At 38.0% G+C, this 24,466-nt stretch overlaps 1 protein-coding gene across 1 annotated transcript in view; it reads left to right on the forward strand.

Annotated features, from left to right (window-relative positions):
• The window catches only part of CCDC186 (coiled-coil domain containing 186), a 45,540-nt gene that overhangs the window by 14,438 nt on the left and 6,636 nt on the right, over positions 1–24,466 (forward strand). The window contains exons 3-13 of the mRNA XM_010859301.1: positions 4,142–4,268; positions 6,966–7,094; positions 7,866–8,078; positions 9,267–9,386; positions 15,109–15,213; positions 15,692–15,790; positions 15,955–16,041; positions 16,904–17,046; positions 19,772–20,027; positions 20,669–20,858; positions 22,000–22,080. Coding sequence (XP_010857603.1) covers positions 4,142–4,268; positions 6,966–7,094; positions 7,866–8,078; positions 9,267–9,386; positions 15,109–15,213; positions 15,692–15,790; positions 15,955–16,041; positions 16,904–17,046; positions 19,772–20,027; positions 20,669–20,858; positions 22,000–22,080 — 1,550 coding nt within the window. The remainder of the gene's footprint in view (positions 1–4,141; positions 4,269–6,965; positions 7,095–7,865; positions 8,079–9,266; positions 9,387–15,108; positions 15,214–15,691; positions 15,791–15,954; positions 16,042–16,903; positions 17,047–19,771; positions 20,028–20,668; positions 20,859–21,999; positions 22,081–24,466) is intronic.

Raw genomic sequence — 24,466 nt, forward strand, 5'->3', positions numbered from 1 at the left:
GGACTGCAAGGAGATGCAACCAGTCCATTCTGAAGGAGATCAGCCCTGGGATTTCTTTGGAAGGAATGATGCTAAAGCTGAAACTCCAGTACTTTGGCCACCTCATGCGAAGAGTTGACTCATTGGAAAAGACTCTGATGCTGGGAGGGATTGGGGGCAGGAGGAGAAGGGGACGACAGAGGATGAGATGGCTGGATGGCATCACTGACTCGACGGACGTGAGTCTGAGTGAACTCCGGGAGTTGGTGATAAACAGAGAGGCCTGGGGTGCTGCAATTCATGGGGTTGGAAAGAGTGGGACAAGACTGAGTGACTGATCTGATCTGATCTGATTTATACTTTAATCTTTTAAAGTTTCCCTTTGAGATTATTCCTGATACTTCTTTCTACTTTCCTTAGATTTTGAGTCTTGACCACTTTCATATTTCTCTTGTAAATTATAAGATGTTATAGGTTTGATAATAATAGCCAGAAGACTTAGTGTGCCTGGCACTTTCCATGTATTAATGCATGGAATCCTCACAAAACAACTCTATGCAGTATGAACAGTTATTATTCCCATCTTACAGATAAGGTAACTTGAAGCACAGAGAAGTTAAGTAACTAACTTGCTCTGGGTCACAAGTTACTAAATGACAAAGTTAAAATCTGAACCCATTTAGTCTGGCTTAAGTGAATTTTTTAAATGTGCTTATCAGAAATGAACAGGTTACATGTTATTAAATTTAGCTAAAAACATTAGGAATACAGTAGAAAGTTAATTCCTCTTTTGTGCTCTATCATGTCAGGACAGAGGCAGTGTGGTAGACGGGGGCAATAAGCACAGTTGGAAGGTTCCCACTGCCAGTTGCGAGCTTTGTTTGCTTAGTTAAGTCAACCTCTCTGAGACAAAGATTTTTCATCTGTATGAAGGGGACAATACTTACCTGATAGGATTGTTTTGAAGACATTAAAGGGTTAAAATATTATTACTTTAAATCCCAAGTTATTTTTATTATGCATGTAATATTTTAGATTTCAAATAAAATGCTTTATGATTCAGGTTAGCTCTAAAATAACTTGTCTTTTTTTCTTTTACCTTCATTCAATTTCCTGTAAAGAAAACTACCTTTTAGTTGCTTTGGCTTAAATTTTCATGAATGCATCTATTTGCAAATGTCTTTGTTTAATACATCCGTCATATTATTATCCAATGTCCCAACCAGATTTTTAATTAGGAGCAATTATTTGTGTATAGGATGTGCACTTGGCATATAAGAATAATAATTTCAGGGCTCACTGTTCTTCACTTCTCTCTCCCTAAATTGTTTACTTTATGAACTATAGTCAGGATTCTTGTGCTTCTAGTTGTTTTCTGCAACAAATTGAGTGTTCATCTTTGTCATATACTCTGAGTTAAATCACTGTGCCATAAAAGGCTTGAAGAAGCTTGTATGCTGCACAGTTTTCTATTCCCAAACATTTTCACAACGTTCCTCCTCACTGCATTCCTGTACTATGAGAGAGGTCTGTCCTGATTACCTCAAGTATAGTCATGCTGCTGCTGCTGCTAAGTCACTTCAGTTGTGTCCGACTCTGTGGGACCCCATAGATGGCAGCCCACCAGGCTTCCCCGTCCCTGGGACTCTCCAGGCAAGAACACTGGAGTGGGTTGCCATTTCTTCTCCAATGCATGAAAGTGAAAAGTGAAAGTGAAGTCGCTCAGTCCTGTCCAACTCTTAGCGACCCCATGGACTGCAGTCTACCAGGCTTCTCCGTCCATGGATTTTCCAGGCAAGAGTACTGGAGTGGGGTGCCACTGCCTTCTCCGTAAGTATAGTCATAGTTTAACTCATTTTCCCTGTCCTCTTGCCAGTTTTTTAGTTTTCTTAATAGAACTTAATCACAACTTGGCATTTCATTATATATCTATTTATTGTTTAATTTCTCTCTTAGAATGTGAGCATCACGAGTGCAGGGATAGTTCACTGACATACCCCCGAAATGTAGACTAGTATACGTACATAGTAGGTACTCAGTCAACATTTGTTGAGTAATTGAGGGATCTTCAAAGTAGAAGATGGCAAGGAATTAGACCTGGGTCCAAATCTAATCTTCACCCACTTACTATATGTGTTAGTTGCTCAGTCATGTCCAGCTCTTTGCAACCCCATAGATTGTAGCCCACCAGGCTCCTCTGTCCCTGGGATTCTCCAGGCAAGAACACAGGAGTGGGTTGCCATTTCCTTCTCCGCTTACTAAGTATATGACCTGGAATAAGTTCTAGGCTTCATTTTTGGTGTGTTTTTCCAATTCATAAAGCATAAAATAATGATTTTATAGACTTATTAATTTATAGACCTGAAAATTAAATAATACATTTAAAGCTACACTTAGGAAATAGTAATTGTGCAATAAATGTTAAATAATAGCTGTTGCTGTTGTTAGTAATCCTAAAATATTAGCTGTTAACCCTCTTAGGTATCTTATTTTATAGTTTTAAGTACTTTTATGGGTAATTTTTAAGGTTTTATTTATATTTTTTAGATAACTCAAAATGAAATTTCTGCTCACACTTTATTACTTTACATTGACTACTTCTGTAATTAGAATACCATTAAATATTAAATTAGAATATCATAGATATTAAGTTAGAATATCATTAGATTTCTAATTCTATTCTAATTTAATATCTGCTGCTGCTGCTGCTGCTAAGTTGTGTCAGTCGTGTCCGACTCTGTGCAACCCCATAGATGGAAGCCCACCAGGCTCCTCTGTCCCTGGGATTCTCCAAGCAAGAACACAGGAGTGGGTTGCTATTTCCTTCTCCTGATGGTATCTAATTCAGTCGTGTCCTACTGTTTGCAACCTGATGGACTGCAGCCTCCCAGGTTCCTCCGTCCATTGGATTTTCCAGGCGAAAGTACTGGAGTGAGGTGCCATTGCCTTCTCCAGGGGAGGATCTTCCCAACTCAGGGATCGAACCCTGGCCTCCCGCATTGCAGGCAGATGCTTTACCCTCTAAGCCACCAGGGAAGCCCAAGAATTAGAATGTCATTAAAATCTAAAGAGACATTTTTCCGTCTCAGCATTATTGGCATATGGGGGCAGATCATTTTTTGCTGGTGGTGGGCTGTCCTGCATTGTAGAATGTTGAGCAGCAACCCTGCGTCTACCCATAGAGAGGCTGTAGCAATGCTTTCCACGTAGTGACTTCCAAAAGTGCCTGTCTCCAGACACGTGCTTGGAGGGGAAACATTGTACCTGATTGACCCTGACTGATTTGAAGGGACTCCAGTTTTGAAGGGATGGAGCACATAATTCGTGTGCCTTAAGACATAAAAGAGTGTGGTATTCTTTATCTGCTTATATTTCACTTAATTTGAAACATACAGATTTCTAGGAAAAGGGTAATAGCCTGTTTGCCAGAGAATGTTTTGTAAAGTATAATATGTTGTTCAGTCACTCATGTCTGACTTTTTGCAACCCCATGGGCTGCAGAACACCAGGCTTCCCTGTCCATCACCAGCTCCTGAAGCTTGCTCAAACTCATGTCCGTTGAGTTGATGATGCCAGCCAACCATCTCATCCTCTGTCGCCCCCTTCTCCTCCTGTCCTCAGTCTTCCCTAGCATCAGGGTCTTTTCCGATGAGTCGACTGTTCACATCAGGTGGCCATAGTATTGGATCTTCAGCATCAGTCCTTCCAATGAATATTCAGGGTTGATTTCCTTTAGGATTGATTGGTTTAACCTCCTTGCTCTCCAAGGGATTGTCAAGAGTCTTCTCCAGCAGCACAGTTTGAAAGCATCAATTTTTTGGTGCTCAGCCTTCTTTATGCTCCACCTCTCACATCCATATATAACTACTGGAAAAACCATAGCTTTGACTATATGGACCTTTGTTGGCAAAGTGATATCTCTACTTTTTAATAGGCTGTCTAGGTTGGTCATAGCTTTTCTTCCAAGGAACAAGGGTCTTTTAAATTTCTTGACCGTAGTCACCATCTGCAGTGATTTTGGAGTCCAAGAAATATATCATTACCAAAGAACTTCTTGGAAATATTAGTTTATTAATCATAAGTATCTCCACCTCAGTCTGCAAACAGATTATTTTCCACATTTTAAATTATGTTTTACTTATACTGGCCTTTTTATATTTAGGTTAATTAAAGAAAATAAGAAGCATCAGGAACTCATCTTAGACATTTGTTCAGAAAAAGACAATTTAAGAGAAGAACTTAAAAAAAGAACAGAAACAGAGAAGCAGCATATGAACACAATTAAACAGGTAAAAAGACAAAAATCTTAGAAGTCTGTTCTTAAATACATTCCTGAAAATTTGTATATAAATCGAAGTTCTGTAAATTAAATCATACTTTAAATGCAGAAGATTGCTTGGTATGTGAAGCATTCTCTCTTATGAAATGGGAATCCTAGCCTTATCTTTCTGTTTTATGTAAATTAATATTTTTATATGATATGTGTGGCAGTATTCTATCTATAATAGATATCTGAGAAGGAAAGACAGTTTGTTTGGCAGTCAAATAGATTGTTTCAGAAGAAGCAGTATATACCTAAACGTTTGTATCTGGCCTTAGAAGGTTTTACAGCTTATGCATACGTGCATGCTAAGTTGCTTCAGTTGTGTCCCACCCTTTGTGACTCCATAGAGTGTAGCCCACCAGGCTCCTCTGTCCATGGGATTCTTGAGGCAAGAATACTGGAGTGGGTTGCCATTTGCTCCTCCAGGGGATCTTCCTGACACAGAGATCGAATCTGCGTCTCTTAGATCTCCTGCATTGGCAAGCAAATTCTTAACCACTAGTGCCAGCTGGGAAGCCCTTTTAAGCTGATAGTTCAATGTAGTTCTGTTCTTAGTATTTTATAAACTATACTGAAGGCTGACTCTCTTACTTCAGATTTTATCTGGTTAGCTAGTTTCCCCAAGCCTTTCCTTTCCTTTTTTTTTTTTTTTTTTTAATGTACTGTGATGCTTGGATCAGCAAAGTGCATATTCTAGACTGGTAGCTCAGCCACTCTTTATCTTTTTGAGCTGCCTTTTTTTTTTTCCCCCCTGGTAGCTCAGCTGGTAAAGAATCGCCTGCAATGAAGGAGACCCCAGTTCAATTCCTGGGTCAGGAAGATCTGCTGGAGAAGGGATAGGCTACCCCCTCCAGTATTCTTGGGCTTCCCTTGTTGCTCAGCTGGTAAATAATCTGTCTGCATTGTGGGAGACCTGGGTTCGATCCCTGGGTTGGGAAGATCCATCCTCTGGAGAAGGGAAAGGCTACAACTCCAGTACTCTGGCCAGGAGACTTCCATGGACTATATATATAGTCCATGGGGTTGCAAAGAATCAGACATGACTGAGTGGCTTTCACTTTCACTTTTCTTCTGTGGAAAAGGTTAGAAACATGGTAGCCTTAAAAGTCTTTCTTTTTGCCTCATCTTTCACAGAAAGCTGTATAATGAAAATAAAAGTAAACAGCTAGTAGTACCATAATGAAAAGTTAAACCAAGTTTCACTTACTTACACTTTGTTATACTTAATGAAATTATACTTAATCAGGAAAGTTTAATCCTGATTTGTGTGTGTGTGTGTGTCATCTACCACATGTAGACCAAATTTAGAATTTTAAAGTGAAGGTGCCTTAATTTTAAAGTGTGGGGCTGAATATGAATTTTGGTAGACAGATCACTGCTGATGACCAGAAACTTCAGAATAAACAGATGGAGGCTAACCAGAGCTGTTCTTTTCTTGAACTTGTTAGTGGTTGTGCCTTTTTAAAGGAGAAAATTCGATTGACCTTTCTTTTGCTAGCCAGTATAGCAGAGTTTTCTTTCCTAATTTTATCTTTGAATCTGTACCCCTTAATATGGCTGGCTCTAGCCATCATGATATTGGGCATGTGAAAGGTGGCTAGTCCAAATTCAGAGGTGATGTAAGTGTGAAATGTGCACTTCAAAGACTTAGTACAAACAGGGGTAAAATGGCTCAGTTTCTTTAATGTTGACCACCTGTTGAAATGATATTCTGTATACATTGGGTTTAATAAAACACTTATTTCACCTGTTTCTTTTTACTTTTTAAAATGTTGCTACTAAAAAATTGGGCTTGTATTGTGTTGGACAGTGTTGTCATAAGGAAAAGTAGTACATGTGTACTATATGTAAGCTAACATGTAGGGTTTTTTATAGCAGTTTCATTGATATATAATTCACATACCACTTAATTCACTCATTTTAGTATACGGTTTGGTGGTTTTTAGTTGTACATTTTGTCACAGTTCTAGAAAATTTTATCACAGGAGAAAACTGCAAGCCCGTGGTAGTCACCCCTCATTTCCCTCCAGCCCCTGTCAGCTGTCTCTCCTCAGCTCTAGGGGACAACTACCTACTTTCTGTCCCTCTATATATTTGCCAGTTCTGAATATTTCATATAAATGGAATCATATATGCTTCCTTTTCCTTCATATAAGTGGAATCATGTAATATCTAGCTTCTTAGTGTAATTTTTTCAAGATTTCTATCAAGTTGTGGCTTTTACAATATTTAAGATTAGGGTTATGGGTTAGGTTTATAGATTTATGTCTACCATTTTTGAGTATTTTATGTCTATAGTTTCTTTATGTCTTTTTTGGTATGTTCCTATTTTGTTTCCCTATTCCTCACTTACTGCTTTATATTGCATTAAGTAAATATGTAACATTTAAATTTTTTTCATGATATTTTAACTTTTTTGAGTTATTTTATTGATAATTACTCTAGAGCTTACCATCTTTCTTCTCAGAGTCTGCTTCAGATTTATACTGACTTAATTCTAATGATATATTGGCACATCATTAATGTTTACTTTTTATGTCTATGGCTGAAGTATATTCTTGAATTCTTTATGCTCATATATATATAATTTATATTTATTTGAAATGTTAGTGGTCTGTTTGTTATAGCTATAAAAATAATCTGGAAATAATTTTCTTTACAGTTGGAAACAAGAATAGAGGAACTTAATAAAGAAGTTCAGGCTTCCAAAGATAAAGTATTAGCTCAAGACATTGCAGCCAAAAATGCAATTCAGCAATTACACAAAGAGATGGCCCATCGGATGGAACAGGTATTTTTCAAATCATCATTATCATTAACTTTCTGTTGACTTTTTGTTTATTTAACCCTGTTAGATAATTTTAGACATTAGTGTGTATTAGGAATAGGATTTTAAAAATACTAAAGCATTACATAAATGTATGTTAACTACAAAAAACTTCGACTCTTATTTCTGTGATTCTTTACAATATGCTGACCCTGAGCAATAGGAATGTTACATGCTTAACACTTATACTATCAGTTCTCAAACCTTTTATACTAATTAAAGAAAAATATAGAGGATAAGACATTAAGAAATTGATAGCTTTAATAAACCCAAACATAGTTTCATTAAAATAACTGTTAGAATTAGGATTATATTTTAAAATAAAAACAGAATGATAATAAATTGTACACAATAACAATTCAAACAGTAAAACATGTCTTCTTCCAAACCTTTTCTTTGTATGAGGATAAAGAAACTTGTTAATATAGTCCCTGCTGGTCATTTTCCCAGAGCACAGGGCAGGCTAGGAAAGAGTGGAAAAGTGATCTGAAGGCATAAACAGAAAATAGCATCTGTATTAGCCAAAGGAAGTGAAATAGGAAAGGGAAGAAGCAGATGTTAGTGATATTAATTTGTTCATCGTATCATTTCTTTTTTATGATTTCATGACACGGGTCCCCAAAATGTGCAAAAATCAAAAAATAAATTGGTGATATTGTAGGAAAATATTATTTGTTTTAGTTTATTTTTACTTTAAAAACCGTATTTTATTAATGCTAGATACCTTTTTCAAAGGCCAACAAGAAATGTGAAGAGGCACGCCAGGAAAAAGAAGCAATGGTAATGAAGTATGTAAGAGGTGAGAAGGAATCTTTAGACCTTCGAAAGGAAAAAGAGATGCTTGAAAAAAAACTTAGAGATGCAAATAAAGAATGTGAGAAAAACACTAACAAAATTAAGCAGCTTTCCCAGGAGAAAGGACGATTACACCAGCTGTATGAGACGAAGGTATCACTTCTGCTGTTGTACCTTACCTGAAGCTTATTCTCTTTGCTTTTCCTTATTTAATCAAATAATCATAAATTAACATGGTTCACCCACTGTTAAACATAAAGCTGTTTTGTTAGTTTACCTTCAAAGAATGTGAATGCTTTAATAATTCCAATATCTTGTTAGTCACTGCAAAACGTTTTTCCTGTGAAAACATGAGAAACTGACACATGTTGTTTATTAGATCTTTTTTAAAACTTTCTTTTAAAATCTACATGTTGTAGAAATGACTTCATGCTTCAAAGGAAGATTTTACTTTCGTAAAAGATACACAGGAAAGTGAAAGTCACTCAGTCATGTCCAGCTCTTTGTGACCCCATGGACTATACAATCCATGGAATTGTCTAGGCCAGAATACTGCAGTAGGTAGCCGTTCCCTTCTCCAGGGGATCTTCCTAACCCAGGGATCAAACCCAGGTCTCCCTCATTGCAGGCAGATTCTTTACCAACCTAGCCACCAGGGAAGCCCAAGACTACTGGAGTGGATAGCCTGTCCCTTCTCCAGGGGATCTTCCCAACCCAGGAATCGAACTGGGGTCTCCTACATTGCAGGCATATTTCTTTAACAGCCGAGCTACCAGGGAAGCCTAGTTTTTGAGCGAGAAGTATAATTGACCAGAATTTTAATGTAATGCTCATAGAATAGGATTTATATTTTTCTTGCAGAAAAACATGTTTTTAGATGCTGTTTAAAGAGATTTAATTACTGAGCTATTCGAGCCTTTGCTTTTAACTAACAGCCTCATGGCATAGTTTTGTGTCCAGCAGGTTATCATTTCTTGATAATCAGTGTTATTTTCTACTAAGTTTTAGTTTAGCAATGTTGTCATTGTTGTCAGTAATTCTGGCAAAACCAATTTAATTTACATTTCACCTTATGTTAGCCTTTTGGGAAGCACCAGAGGTGTGCTTATACTCACAAAACATAATAGTCGGTTAAAGTATAAATGTTAATCATCTTATATCTGTTCATTGGTTTTAGGATTTTTACTTTCCTCTTATGATTTAAACTTTAAATCAGTTTTATCGCTTGTAAGCCATAAAGTGCTAGCCCCTGGATTGCACTGATAATCTTGAGATATGAAAGACACACAAATGATTGTTGGTTGTTTAAATGAAAAATATGACCGAGTGATATTATTTTAGGAAGGTGAAGCTACTAGACTCATCAGAGAAATAGACAAATTAAAGGAAGATATCAACTCTCACATCATTAAAGTAAAATGGGCACAAAACAAATTAAAAGCAGAAATGGATTCACATAAGGTAAGTACTGTAACACAGTGGAAAAACTATTAGAATCAGTTTTAAGAACAAATATAGCAGTAGTTATTAATCAGGCATAAAGCTTATTTTAGTGACTCCTGTAGTATAGCTTGAGCCAAAATATTTCGTGATTCAGTTCAGTCCAGTCGTTCAGTTGTGTTCAACTCTTTGTGACCCCATGAATTGCAGCACGTCAGTCCTCCCTGTCCATCACCAACTACCGGAGCCTACCTAAACTCAAGTCCATTGAGTTGGTGATGCCATCCAGCCATCTCATCCTCTGTCATCCCCTTCTCCTCCTGCCCTCGATCTTTCTGAGCATCAGGGTCTTTTCAATGAGTCAGTTCTTCGCATCAGGTGGCCAAACTATTGGAGTTTCAGCTTCAGCATCAGTCCTTCCAAAGAACACCCAGGACTGATCTCCTTTAGGATGGACTGGTTGGCTCTCCTTGCAGTCCAAGGGACTCTCAAGAGTCTTCTCCACCACCACAGTTCCAAAGCATCAATTCTTTGGCACTCAGCTTTCTTCACAGTCCAACTCTCACATCCATACGTGACCATAGGAAAAACCATAGCCTTGACTAGATGGACCTTTGTTGGCAAAGTAACGCCTCTGCTTTAGAATATGCTGTTTAGGTTGGTCATAACTTTCCTTCCAAGGAGCAAGCGTCTCTAAATTTCATGGCTGCAATCACCATCTGCAGTGATTTTGGAGCCCCAAAAATAAAAGGCTCTCACTGTTTCCACTGTTTCCCCGTCTATTTCCCATGAAGTGATGGGACTGGATGCCATGATCTTCGTTTTCTGAATGTTGAGCTTTAAGCCAATTTTTCCACTCTCCTCTTTCACTTTCGTCAAGAGGCTTTTGAGTTCCTCTCCACTTCCTGCCATAAGGGTGGTGTCATCTGCATATCTGAGGTTATTGATACTTCTCCCATCAGTCTTGATTCTAGCTTGTGCTTCATCCAGACCAGCATTTCTCATGATATACTCTGCATATAAGTTAAATAAGCAGGGTGACAGTATACAGCCTTGACGTACTCCTTTTCCTATTTGGAACCAGTCTGTTGTTCCATATCCAGTTCTAACTATTGCTTCCTGACCTGTATATAGGTTTCTCAAGAAGAAGGTCAGGTGGTTTGGTATTCCCATCTCTTTCAGAATTTTTCACAGTTCATTGTGATCCACACAGTCAAAGGCTTTGGCATAGTCAATAAAGCAGAAATAGATGTTTTTCTGGAACTCTCTTGCTTTTTTTGGTGATCCAGCGGATGTTGGCAATTTGATCTCTGGTTCCTCTGCCTTTTCTAAAACCAGCTTGAGCATCTGGAAGTTCACAGTTCACTATTGCTGAAGCCTGGCTTGAAGAATTTTGAGCATTACCTTACTAGCGTGTGAGATGAGTGCAAATGTACGGTAGTTTGAGCATTCTTTGGCATTTCCTTTCTTCGGGACTGAAATGAAAACTAACCTTTTCCAGTCCTGTGGCCGCTGCTGAGTTTTCCGAATTATGAAAAGCTACTTTCTTGCATGATTTATATGTTAAATTAGATGGGATTTTTTAACTTTGGCTTTTTAAAATGTATTGATAATGATTTGGCTGCACTAGGTTTTAGTTGTGGCATTTGAAATCTGGCTCCCTGGCCAGGGATCAAACCTGGGCCCACTGCACTGGGGGTGTGCAGTCTTAGCCACTGGACCACCAGGGAAGTCCCTGTTATCTCTTTAAATAATTCAAGTTTGTAGAAATGTTAGTTGCAAGGAGATGGACACGACTGAGTGACTTAGCACACATGCAGGAACTGTTAACCTTTGGATATTTGTATATAATATTATCAGAGAAAACTGTAGGGATAGGTGTCTATGTTCAGTTCAGTCACTCAGTCATGTCTGACTGCTTGAGACCTCACAGACTGCAGCACACCAGGCCTCCCTTTCCATCACCAACTACCAGAGCCTACCTAAACTCATGTCCATTGAGTTGGTGATGCCATCCAACCATCTCATCCTCTGTCATCCCCTTCTCCTCCCACCTTCAATCTTTCCCAGCATCAGGGTCTTTTCAAATGAGTCAGTTCTTCACATCAGGTGGCCAAAGTATTGGAGTTTCAGCTTCAGCATCAGTCCTTCCAGTGAATATTCAGGAGTGATTTCCTAGTACGGTGACAATATACAGCCTTGACATACTCCTTTCCCTATTTGGAACCAGTCTGTTGTTCCATGTCCAGTTCTAACTTTTGCTTCCTGACCTGCGTACAGGTATCTTTAGGGGCAGGTCAGGTGATCTGGTATTCCTATCTCTTTCAGAATTTTCCACAGTTTATTGTGATCCACACAGTCAAAGGCTTTAGCATAGTCAATAAAGCAGAAATAGATGTTTTTCTGGAACTCTCCTGCTTTTTCGATGATTCAGTTGGATGTTGGCAATTTAATCTCTGGTTCCTCTGCCTCTTCTAAATCCAGCTTGAACATCTGGAAGTTCATGGTTCACATTCTGTTTTAGCCTGACTTGAAGAATTTTGAGCATTACTTTACTAGTGTGTGAGATGAGTGCAATTGTGTGGTAGTTTGAGCATTCTTTGGCATTGCCTTTCTTAGGAATTTAAATGAAAACTGACCTTTTCCAGTCCTGTGACCACTGCTGAGTTTTCCAAATCTGCTGGCATATTGAGTGCAGCACTTTCATAGCATCATTTTTTAGGATTTGAAATAGCTCAACTGGAATTCCATCACCTCCATTAGCTTCGTTCATAGTGATGTTTCCTAAGGCTCACTTGACTTCACACTCCAGGATGTCTGGCTCTAGGTGAGTGATCACACCATCATGGTTATCTGGGTCAATAAGATCTTTTTTATAGAGCTTCTCCATCTTTGGCTGCAAAGAATATAGTCAATCTGATTTCGGTGTTGACCATCTGGTGATGTCCATATGTAGAGTCTTCTCTTGTGTTATTGGCAGAGGGTGTTTGTTATGACCAGTGCGTTCTCTTGGCAAAACTCTCATTAGCCTTTGCCCTGCTTCATGCTATACTCCAAGGCCAAATTTGCCTGTTACTCCAGGTATGTCTTGACTTCCTACTTTTGCATTCCAGTCCCCTATTATGAAAAGGACATCTTTCTTGGGTGTTGGTTCTAGAAGATCTTGTAGGTCTTCATAGAACCGTTCAACTTCAGCTTCTTCAGCATTACTGGTTGGGGCATAGACTTGAATCACTGTGATATTGAATGGTTTGCCTTGGAAACGAACAGAAATCATTCTGTCGTTTTTGAGATTGCATTCAAGTACTGCATTTCAGACTCTTTTGTTGACCATGAGGGCTACTCCATTTCTTTTAAGGGATTCTTGCCCACAGTAGTAAATACAATGGTCATCTGAGTTAAATTCGCCCATTCCAGTCCATTTTAGTTCTCTGATTCCTAAAATGTTGATGTTCACTCTTGCCATCTCCTGTTTGACCACTTTCAATTTGCCTTGATTCATGGACCTAACATTCCAGGTTCCTGTGCAATATTGCTCTTTTAAGCATCAGACTTTACTTCTATCACTAATCACATCCATAACTGGGTGGTGTTTTTGCTTTGTCTCCATCTCTTCATTCTTTCTGGAGTTATTTCTCCACTGATCTCCAGTAACATATGGGGCACCTACCGACCTGGGGGGTTCATCTTTCAGTGTCCTATCTTTTTGCCTTTTCATACTGTTCATGGGGTTCTCAAGGCAAGAATACTGAAGTGGTTTGCCATTCCCTTCTCCCGTGGACCATGTTTTGTCAGGACTCACCACCATGACCTGTCCGTCTTGGGTGTCTGTGTTGACAATGGTCAAAGGTTAGAGAATGGTGGGATTCTGAGCTAATTGCTGATCCGCAAATGAGTGTTAGGCAACTGCTGATATATGGGCAGTGGAAGAACTGCCAGAAGGAATAGGAGCAAGAATCCTTAGGGTTCACAGTAGGATGGCTACACACCGTTTAAAATTGTATTTGACGTACTGGAATGTCTCAGCTGCTACGTTCTGAATGAATGGAGTGAGTGCCTCTGTGTGTCAAGCTCTGCTTTAGTTATTGATGATATAGAAGTGGGGGGGCTACAGATAAAGTTCCTTTATCTCTCCCTCCTCTTGTTGAGCTAATATTCTCATATTTTAAAAAACAGTATTTGAAAAAGCCTTCAAATGTTTATATTTTAAAAGTCACTGTTTTAATATAAGCCAAATTATTATTAAAAGACCTGCAACTGAAAGTATGTCACTAGACACTTAATTGTGTAGTAAATTTATCAAAAAACAAAGTGACATATAGGAAGTGGTATCTGAAGTGTAGATGGAATTTATATCAAGAGATGAAGGGAAAGGCATTCCAAGTGGAGGAACAAGATAAGGAGAAAAGGGAGATTTGGTGTTTGGGAAAACCAGCCTGACTAGAACAGAAGATTCATGTTAAGTATTCCTTCATTAATTCGGTATTTATTACATGAACAGTTCATATGTGAATACTGAGCTAGCTGTAAGCCAGAACTGTCTTCTCAGTAGGGAAGCATGTAATGAGCTACAGTAGAAAGTACCATTTGTTCCAGTGTCAGCGTTCCCTGGATTCTATCTGTGGGAAGGCAGAATAGCAGCTTCTGTCCCTTCCTAAAGGGAACCTGCCAGGAGAAGATGATACCTAAATTTTCATTAGAAATCCACGTGGTACCCCAATTATGGCACTGTACGGGTACTCTGGTGGAGAACGTTGAAGTTGAAGGGTAGGGCTGTACTTGGACAATCACTACAGGAAGTCCAGCAAGGTAAGAAAAGAGAGAAGGGAAGAAGCGGGTGGGGGAAAGAAATATACTGCCTTATAGACAGAGGAAGGCTATTGAAAGAGTCAGGAGTGGATCAGAACTGGAATAGGTAAGTCAGGAATAAGAAATTAGAAAAAGCAGCTGGATCTGATGAGAAAGTCTTCCATGCAAACCATCCGAATGGCTATTTTAATAGAGTGGTGAGGAAGAGAAACCAAATTGCAGCATGAATCTGTAAAAAAAAAAGTTCTGAATAGGTACCTTGGCCATAAAACAAAGAATCGTCTTTTATGTGGGTCTACAAAGAACTGCTTAAACATTTTGCATTTTTGTCTTTTCAAGTTAGTAACTTCTACTGATTTGCTGAAAACTATCAAATTTGACTTTATTCAATGACTTGATCAATCAGCTGTGCAGGCCACATTAGTTTTTTGTCAGAAGTACAAAGTATTGTTACTGGAATAGTTTCTGACTCCAGTGGCAGTGCTGAGACAAGAACTTTCTCTACTCTCTGGCCATGGTTCTCACCAGTCATCACATCACCATGCCAGCCTTGTTGCTGTCTGTAAATTTAAAAAAAAAAAAAAAACCGTTCCTCCAGCATAAGGAAAATCCAGTTCCCTCCTGTGGGTTTCTTCTTGCGTGTCCCCTTTACTTTAACACAGAACACTTCACTGCTGACTCCTTTGGTTACCAGTGTGTGGAGGCTTTTCCCTTAGCAGTTGTGTGTGACACCAGCCGAGTGACCTACAGTTGAACTCACTTTGATATTGTCTATCCAGAGAGAGTGTCAGTCCCACAAAACCTCCCCAGCCTGCCACTTCAGACGCCAGGCCTGGGCCCAGGCTATGAGGGGTTTCAGGAGCTCTGTCAGGAATTGGGGGCAGAGACCAATATCTATTTTCTGTCATCTCACACTATCTTTTTGTCAATGCAGGAAACCAAAGATAAACTCAAAGAAACAACAACAAAATTAACTCAAGCAAAGGAAGAAGCAGATCAGATTAGGAAAAATTGTCAAGATATGATAAAAACATATCAGGTATGCTAAAGTTTTGAATAGATTTATTTATAACAAGTTATAACAAGTTTTAGCAAATATTAATACTCTGGTTTCATAAATTTTTGTATCTGTAGTATTTGAAGTGTGGAGTAGATTTTCTAGGGCAGCTAAATTAAATGCAGGCTATTTCCTATGTTAAAATACTTGCAGCTTAAATAGAAATCTTATTAGAAAAGTTTTTGGACAAATGAAAACACTGTAAAACTTTAGAAGAAAGATGAGTACAAGGAAATGTATAACTTAGAAAAAAAAAAGCCCACTCTGTATAATATGCATATTAAATACTCTCTTCTGTTGTGCAAAATTGATATATTTAAAATATTTAATGCAGTCATCAATTTTAGATGCATGAGCTGTGTATTTTATGATTAGTAAACTTAATTGCAAGAGCCGTCTTCACATTTCAAAGCATAAAACTTTAAAACTTGCCATACTTTTGTCATTTCTTTTCCCTTAGGAGTCAGAAGAAATTAAATCAAATGAGCTTGATGCCAAGCTTAGAGTCACAAAAGGAGAACTTGAAAAACAAATGCAAGAAAAATCTGACCAGCTAGAAGTGAGTAGCTCTGTATTTGTATACCTTAGATGGTGTAATATTGAAGGAGAGAAACAAGTGCTTATTGCCATCTACTTTTAAGGTCTTTTAGAAGGAGCAGGCAATAAATGTTAGATCTGGTTTAGCATATAATGATTTGTGGTTTCTTTTGAACTTTTAAAAAGATGCATCATGCCAAAATAAAGGAACTAGAAGATCTGAAGAGGACATTTAAGGAGGGCATGGATGAGCTCAGGACACTGAGAACAAAGGTAATTCAGTCTGTAGTCGTGACCCTAGAGGACGGGTAAACAGCTTTCATTTAGTCCTCATTCTGATGTTTAAATGTTGGGGGAAGGATATTTATATAGAAATAATCTAAAATCAAGAAGTAGCGTGTCAATTCCCTAGCAACAAAATTGACTCTTAGAGAAATAAAAATGTCTTCCATTTCAGTCCCTTTAAAGTGTTTGCCAAACATTCCTGTCTCACAGCACATTTGCTCTATCTGTAACTTGTCCTTGGACCTCTGATCTAAAGGCAGTCTTACTAGCAAATTAATTGGGAAGATACATGGGCTTTAGAACTATGTCAGAAAATAATAGAAAGACTGTACATTTCTCTTGAATATATTTCATAGTCTTGTATACAGGTTTAATTTTTAACAGTCTCCCAAGTCTTTTCCAGTGTTTATGGTCCTTATAAGAATAGTATCCCTTTTAATATGTGTCAAATATGCTATCATTGTGTATGTTTCATTTACTTAGAAATAAGCTTTTAGGTAACCGTCTTGAATTTATGATCACTTAATTTTTAAAGTGTCTTTCATGTGCCCTTCTATTTTTTCTTTATGCCAGTACTTTGAGGTAGGTAAGGGAAGGTATATCCTCTTCAGATGAGAAAATGGAGGTGCAGCAAAAATGAAGTGGCATGCTAAAACTGCCATGACTAAATCATGAGAAATCTGAGACTGAAACACAGGAGTATTAACTTCTCGCTGTATTTTCTTCATGTTAATTAATACTGCTTCACAATTCAGCTCAGGTTATTAAAATGTAACCACTATCTGAAATAGCTAATAAGGAACAAGAAAATACTGTTTTGTAGTTTAACTTGCTTATGATTATTTGATAGGTAAAATGTCTAGAAGATGAACGATTGAGGACAGAAGATGAATTATCAAAATATAAAGAGATTATTAATCGCCAAAAAGCTGAAATTCAGAATTTGTTGGACAAAGTGAAAATTGCAGATCAGATACAGGAGCAGCATCAAAGGTATAAAATGAGCGACTTCTGTTTGTGCTAATCAACAGGCTTTTTGATTCTATCTAAGTTGGTGTTTTTAAATGCAGTCATTGCATTAAATAAGAATAATCTTATATTTTACTAGGCAAAAAAATTTTTAATTCCTATCTTCATTTGAACTGTTTTGGATTATTTTTGAGGTTCCCAACATGCTTCTAAAAATCAAAGTTTATATTCTTATGTAAACATTGGCAGTAATTATTTATAAGACAGAATGGATTGTGGGTTTTTTTTTTTAAATCCATTCCTTAGCTTTCAAATTCTGTTACTTATACACAGTAGTGTTTCTTCTAAAAGGTAGATTTGTATCTCTGTCTATATCTTTGCATGTATGTAGCTTGCAATCAGGAGGTAACATTATTCCTTGGCTTCTTATAACACCAGTTAGCTGAGTTCTGCTTAGGACTTTACCTGACAAAGCCTGGATTCAGACTGGATCCAAATATCTTCTTTGTTATACCCTACCAACACCCAGGCTGCTGAGTGTTGCTGAAGAGATCTTCACCATCATCCAGATGCTGCTGCTATAAATTCATGGTTAGCAACCTCAGCTGGGACTACTGCTGCACCCGCAGTCCTACCGTATGTCCTTAGAGTCTTCTCCCCCATCGTCTTAGCGTCTGTTCCAAACCATACTGCTTTCACAGTAATCTCCTCTCTCTCCTCGCCCTTTACTCTTGGCAGAAAAAAGGGGGCTGTCAGGTGACACCTCTCAGCCTCTTGCCGTCAGTCCTGTGAGCTTGCCTGTGTCTGCAGTCGTTTTTCTTTTCCTTCTGTTTTTGTGCAAGAAATGTTCCTATTTCTGAATCAAATTGTGGTCTCTACTTCTACTGTGGATCCCACGCTCTTCTGCCTTCTCAGGGTCTTCCTTGATTATTCCTTCTTTTTCCTTTATCTCTTACCTCCCTCTTTTCACTGTCTCCCTCTTTTCTTCTGTCTACATTTAAATGTTGCTCCATCTTAAAAACTTCAGAAATCCTATGATCGCCCTTCTCCTTTTCTTCACAACCACATCTTTATAGAATCATCTGTAGCCCTCCTCCATTTGTGTGCATCCTTTGCTCTTCTATTTCTCTCCATTTTCTTCAAGCTTCCCCAACGTACTGTTACAAACTGCTAATACATCCTTAAATAGAGTAGATACTTCCCAGATTAAGCCATGCTTGAGTTCTCAGTATGGACACACTAAGCCCCTTACCTTTCTTGACATGCTCCATTCCTTTGGCTGAAACCAAATGAATTTCGTTGTGCTCTCCTGGTGTTCCTCCCTAACTTTCTAGCCAGTCTTTTTTTGTCTCCTTGGTAGCCCTCTCTTTCTGTCATTAAGCTGTCTTTTATTCTTATTTTATTATACCCTTGGGCGATCCTAACTCTTCCTGTAATGTATTGCAGAACCTTCAAGTTATTATCTTTAACCCCTTTTGCTGAGCTCTAGACATGCAAATATCAAAGACACCTCAAACTTTTTAACATGTCCCAAACTGGTTCATCTGTCTTGCCTGCAAATACGTTTCTCTGATGTTGCTGAGATGAGTGATGAGTGTGACATCCAAACGATTTTCCAATCCAGAAACCTGGGCATTACCCTTGGCTCTTCTATCCTTTCCCTCAGACGTCACCAGTCACAAAATATTTCTGATGCTAACTCATTAGTATCTTTCAAGTCCATTTACTTTTTACATCCCCATTGCTACTACCATCATCTAAGCCATTATCAGCTCTCATCTAGAAAACTGCCACGGCTTCTAAACTGTTGCTATTGTTGTTGTTTGCTTACTTCCCTTTTAGTCAGTTTACTACAGTGTAGTTAACATGATCTTTTTTAAAAAGGAAGTCTCAGACCTTTCAGTGATTCCCATTGCCTCAAGAATTGCCTAGTGAGTTCAGATGCCTTAACATGGCTTGGATGATCATTAGTAACATTGCTTCTCCTCCTGTGTGTTCTCCTTTTTCATTCTGTATTTTAGCAATAGTTGGTTAACAGACGTGGATTAATTGTCTCCTAGGTGTGGAGCCCTGTGTAAGTGCTAGGATATAGTACAGTCTTTATCCTCATCAGTATTGAATATCTGTCTGTTAGTATCAACAAGACGTCATTCTCTCGTTCCCTCCCCAGCTTTGCACATACTGTTTCCTCTACCTGGAATGTATTGTCTTCTCCCACTCACTCCTGCTTCTGCTCTTACTCAGGAATTTGCACTCTGGCCCGCAGGGCATTCCAGTGCACTGCCTTTTTTTGTAGAGAAACTCTTTTTGGGTGCACAGCCACTGTCACCCCTTACGTGCTGTGTGGCTGCTCTCACACGACCGTGGCTCCGTTAGAACAGCTGCAGCAAAGGCCACGTGCCCCAGGAACAGGATGTTGTTTCCTGTCTGGGTCTTTTATAGGAAAAGCTTGCTAACCCTTTAAGTATTACTTTAATCACTTACACTCTGTGCTTTCATCATCAAAAATGTTTTTTCACAGTGCTTGATTAAAAGCTCTTTGAAACCAGGAGTTAGATCAGTCTTGCTTATAGCTCTTAGTGAGCTCTTAGTTCCTAGCATATATTAGGTGTTCGTAGTGATCCAAATAAATATTTGAATGAATGAATAAAAGTACCTTTATAAAGCATTTCAATCAATGAAAATTCTCAAACCCTTAATGTCCTTTAATAGTTAATTTTTTTTCTGAAATATAAACTTTGTTTTTTAGAGGTAAACAAGAAATTGAAAATTTGAAGGAAGAAGTGGAAAGTCTTAATTCTTTGATTAATGACCTACAAAAAGACATCGAAGGCAGTAGGAAAAGAGAATCTGAGCTACTACTGTTTACAGAAAAGCTCACTAGTAAGAATGCACAGCTTCAATCTGAATCCAATTCTTTGCAGTCACAGTTTGATAAACTTTCCTGTAGTGAAAGTCAGTTACAAAGCCAATGTGAACACATGAAACAGACAAATATGAATTTGGTAAGTATTAGTGTACATTTAACTTTTAAGGCAACACAGCAAGAAGCACAAATTAAATTTCCCTAAAGATGTAAACCTAATGGTGGATGATTAAGCTCTTTTTGGTGGGATAAGCACAGACTTTCTGATAATTTCCGACGCTTTGAGAAATGTCAGTTTTTCCTTTCAACTTACGTGTTTTTTAATAAAATTTCTCCCTAACATTGTTATGAAGAAGTATTTCACTTTTGAAAGTAAGAAAACCAGGATTTTTGTCATTCCTAACTGGAATTACCATGTATTTCTTAATAGGACTTTAAATTTCTGTATTTTTATAGCTTAAAAATGGTTTAATATTTCCAAGTTGTGAGGGGGTCTTAAGTTACTCTTAAAAATAATTTAAGACTTTAGTCCAAAACTACAGAGACCTATATCACATGTTGTTTTGCTTGTGTGAGGTGGCAGATGCATTAATATATCACTCCTCCCTTTCTGCCCCCACCCCACTTTACTGCATAAGAAATTTGAGGAACACAATAAACAACCTGGTAAGGAGTGATGATAGAAGAATTTACTTCCAAAGGGCTTGTATTTTTAAGGTTTTAAACTCTGGGCAGTAATTAAAACATATCAAAAATCGGTATTTTTATTTTAATATTTAGGAAAGTAGATTGTTAAAAGAAGAAGAACTGCGAAAAGAGGAAGTCCAGGCTCTGCAAGCTGAACTCACTTGTAGACAAACTGAAGTTAAAGCATTGAGTACCCAGGTTGAAGAATTAAAAGATGAATTAGTGACTCAAAGACGTAAACATGCCTCTAGTGTCAAGGATCTTACCAAACAACTTCAGCAAGGTATACAGTTCTTCTGCACTTAGAACTTAAATGTTCTTGTTTCTTTTTGTTGAAGGATTTATAGAAAAAATATATTTTACATTAGTTTCTCCCACATTGAGTAGAGCTGTAGGTTCTTTTTAATGTTCATAAACCAAATGACTGACTTTGTTGTTTCATAAATAGTTTAAAGCATGTTCTATGCTAAAATACATTTGTTCACAGAATCACAGAATAGAAGAATGGGGAAAGTGCCTTCCAGGACAGCAATGTCTAGACTTTGTTAATCACATGTTACTATCAATGAAAAGCATTTAAGTATTCGTTCTCCAAGTTGTAAATTGTATACATGTATTACTCTATTTTATGCACATTAGAAAAACATGAAAAATATAAATTTAAGAAGATCAGATTAAGTAGAGTGCTAGTATTTTCTGCCTACACTTGTCTATGAATTGTTATGTACAGCATCTAGGGTACCTGCACCCACCTTGATGACCTCTAACTTAGAGATTGTTGAATCCTAACCCTAAATTTTAGGGGAAACTGAGATCCAGGAAAGTTATAAATTTCCAGAACACAATGATTGACAGCTAGAACTGGAACTCAAATTTCTGTCATTTAAAAATGTATACAGTTATGGAGTCTGCTATGTGATTGGATACGCACATGAATAAGAGATAGTCTGACGTCCTGTTCTCTACTACTCCCCACTGTTTTATTTGTATTAAAATAGGGTCACATAAAGTAAAATGGTAAAAGAGACTTAGCATTTACTTAATAGAAATATATTCAGATACTTGCCAGAAGAATTTAGTTTTCATAGATGTAATTGAAGGGAAATTTGGGGGGATTTTCTGGTACTGTGGAGTTCTTTTAAATCTTTCAGGACTCCAGAAGTTAGGTTCTGTGTACCTAAGTGATGTCAGTATTGGTTGTTATCATAATATTATTTCCATGTACTTTGTATTTGACCTGTGCGTTTCTAGATGTCATTTTATGTGAATGACCCTACAGACCTTCTGCTGAAAGTATGTATTCAAGAAATTTCTTTTGTCACTTAGGCCATTTTGGCCTAAGTGACTTTAGCAGTTGAAATCAGAGATAGTGGGGGCAGATGGTCATGATTGTTGTCACAAGTAATCCATTTCTTTTCCTGCAGCACGAAGAAAGTTAGATCAGGTTGAGAATGGAAGCTGTGATAAAGAAGTCAGCAGCATGGGAAGTCGTTCTAGTTCATCAGGTAAAAACTAATGCTTTTATAGTTGTTTTTCAGTGATTAGTTATCAAAAGAAATAGCATTTTTGTTTTACAAGGTATCGATATGTTTTTCTTTAATTTTGAATTATAAAAAGCAGTGGTTATATACAATTACTTTGTAAAAAATACTTCCAGTTAAAACATTTAAGTTGTAATCATTACACAGGATTTTAAGTTTGTCATGGGGTTCTATACCATGTCTCCTTACCTCCTTTTCCTTACCTGCTTTTTCATTCTGTGCAACAATTTCTTCTTCCATTTTTCAGTTCAGATTTGTATCCATCTCTATGAAAGATATGGTATAGCATGTGTTCCGTTTTCTTTTTAATTTTATATTGCTTTTAACACCTGAGACCTAATGGGATGGGGTCATCATTATATTTCAGATAATATATATATGTATGTATTTCTGAATCTTTTTGCTTTTCCTGGTAAATATGCCTCTTGTTGAGTCGCTTAGTCGTGTTCAACTCTATTTGCAACCCCATGGACTGCAGCCCCTCCAGGCTCCTCTGTCTGTGGAATTCTCGAGGCAAGAATACTAGAGTGGGTTGCCATTTCTTTCTCCAAAAATGCCCCTAGTTTAAAACAAAAATTAATAGTCTATAAATTTGATTGATAGCATTGTGAGAATGATAATTAGCAAAATGTCAGCATATTTATCATATTTGGAATGCTAGGAACCATGCTGAATGCTTTAAACATATCTACTCACAGAATAGTCATGTGAGGTAAGTGTTGTAATTCCCATTTTATAAATGAGGAAACTTAAAATTCAGAGTGGTTCCATCAGTTCAGTTCAGTCACTCAGTCGTGTCCAACTCTTTGTGACCCCATGGACTGCAGCACGCCAGGCCTCCCTTTCCATCACCAACTCCTGGAATTTACTCAAACTTGTCCATTGAGTCAGTGATGCCATCCAACCATCTCATCCTCTGTCATCCCCTTCTCCTCCTGCCGTCAATCTTTCCCAGCATCAGGATCTTTTCAGATGAGTCAGCTCTTTGCATCAGGTGGCCAAAGTATTGAAGTTCCAGCTTCAGCATCGGTCCTTCCAATGAATATTCAGGACTGATTTCCTTTAGGATGAACTGGTTGACTTCAGCCATGAAATTAAAAGACATTTGCTCCTTGGAAGAAAAGTTAATGACCAGCTTAGACAGTGTATTAAAAAGCAGAGACATTACTTTGCCAACAAAGGTCTATCTAGTCAAAGCTATGGTTTTTCCAGTAGTCATGTATGAATGTGAGAGTTAGACCATAAAGAAAGCTGAGCTCCAAAGAATTGATACTTTTGAACTGTGGTGTTGGAGAAGACTCTTGAGAGTCCCTTGGACTGCAAGGAGGTCCAGCCAGTCTGTCCTAAAGGAGATCAGTCTTGACTTTCCCCAGATCCACAGTGACAGAACTCAGACTCTAGAGGCTGCATGCCACGACATTTTCACTGCCTCCCAGGAGTTGCACAGTAGGGGAAAAACATCATCAACTCTTATAATAGTGGAAAAATTGTATAGTAGAAAGAACATGGGTTTGAGATTACACATAGGTATTTAGATCCCAGCTCTACCATTTACTAGTATAAGAGTTGGGAATACCAGACCACCTGACCTACCTCTTGAGAAATCTGTATGCAGGTCAGGAAGCAACAGTTAGAACTGGACATGGAACAACAAACTGGTTCCAAATAGGAAAAGGAGTACATCAAGGCTGCATATTGTCACCCTGCTTATTTAACTTATATGCAGAGTACATCATGAGAAACGCTGGACTGGAAGAAACACAAGCTGGAATCAAAATTGCCGGGAGAAATATCAATAACCTCAGATATGCAGATGACACCACCCTTATGGCACAAAGTAAAGAGGAACTAAAAAGCCTCTTGATGAAAGTGAAAGAGGAGAGTGAAAAAGTTGGCTTAAAGCTCAACATTCAGAAAACGAAGCTCATGGCATCCGGTCCCATCACTTCATGGGAAATAGATGGGGAAACAGTGGAAACAGTGTCAGACTTTATTTTTCTGGGCTCCCAAATCACTGCAGATGGTGACTGCAGCCATGAAATTAAAAGATGCTTACTCCTTGGAAGGAAAGTTACGACCAACCTAGATAGCATATTCAAAAGCAGAGACATTACTTTGCCAACAAAGGTTCGTCTAGTCAAGGCTTTGGTTTTTCCTGTGGTCACATATGGATGTGAGAGTTGGACTGTGAAGAAGGCTGAGCACCGAAGAATTGATGCTTTTGAAGTGTGGTGTTGGAGAAGACTCTTGAGAGTCCCTTGGACTGCAAGGAGATGCAACCAGTCCATTCTGAAGGAGATCAGCCCTGGGACTTCTTTGGAAGGAATGATGCTAAAGCTGAAACTCCAGT

This window comes from Bison bison, unplaced genomic scaffold, assembly GCF_000754665.1.
Source record: "Bison bison bison isolate TAMUID 2011002044 unplaced genomic scaffold, Bison_UMD1.0 scf7180017864456, whole genome shotgun sequence".
NCBI classification, from domain to species: domain Eukaryota; kingdom Metazoa; phylum Chordata; class Mammalia; order Artiodactyla; family Bovidae; genus Bison; species Bison bison.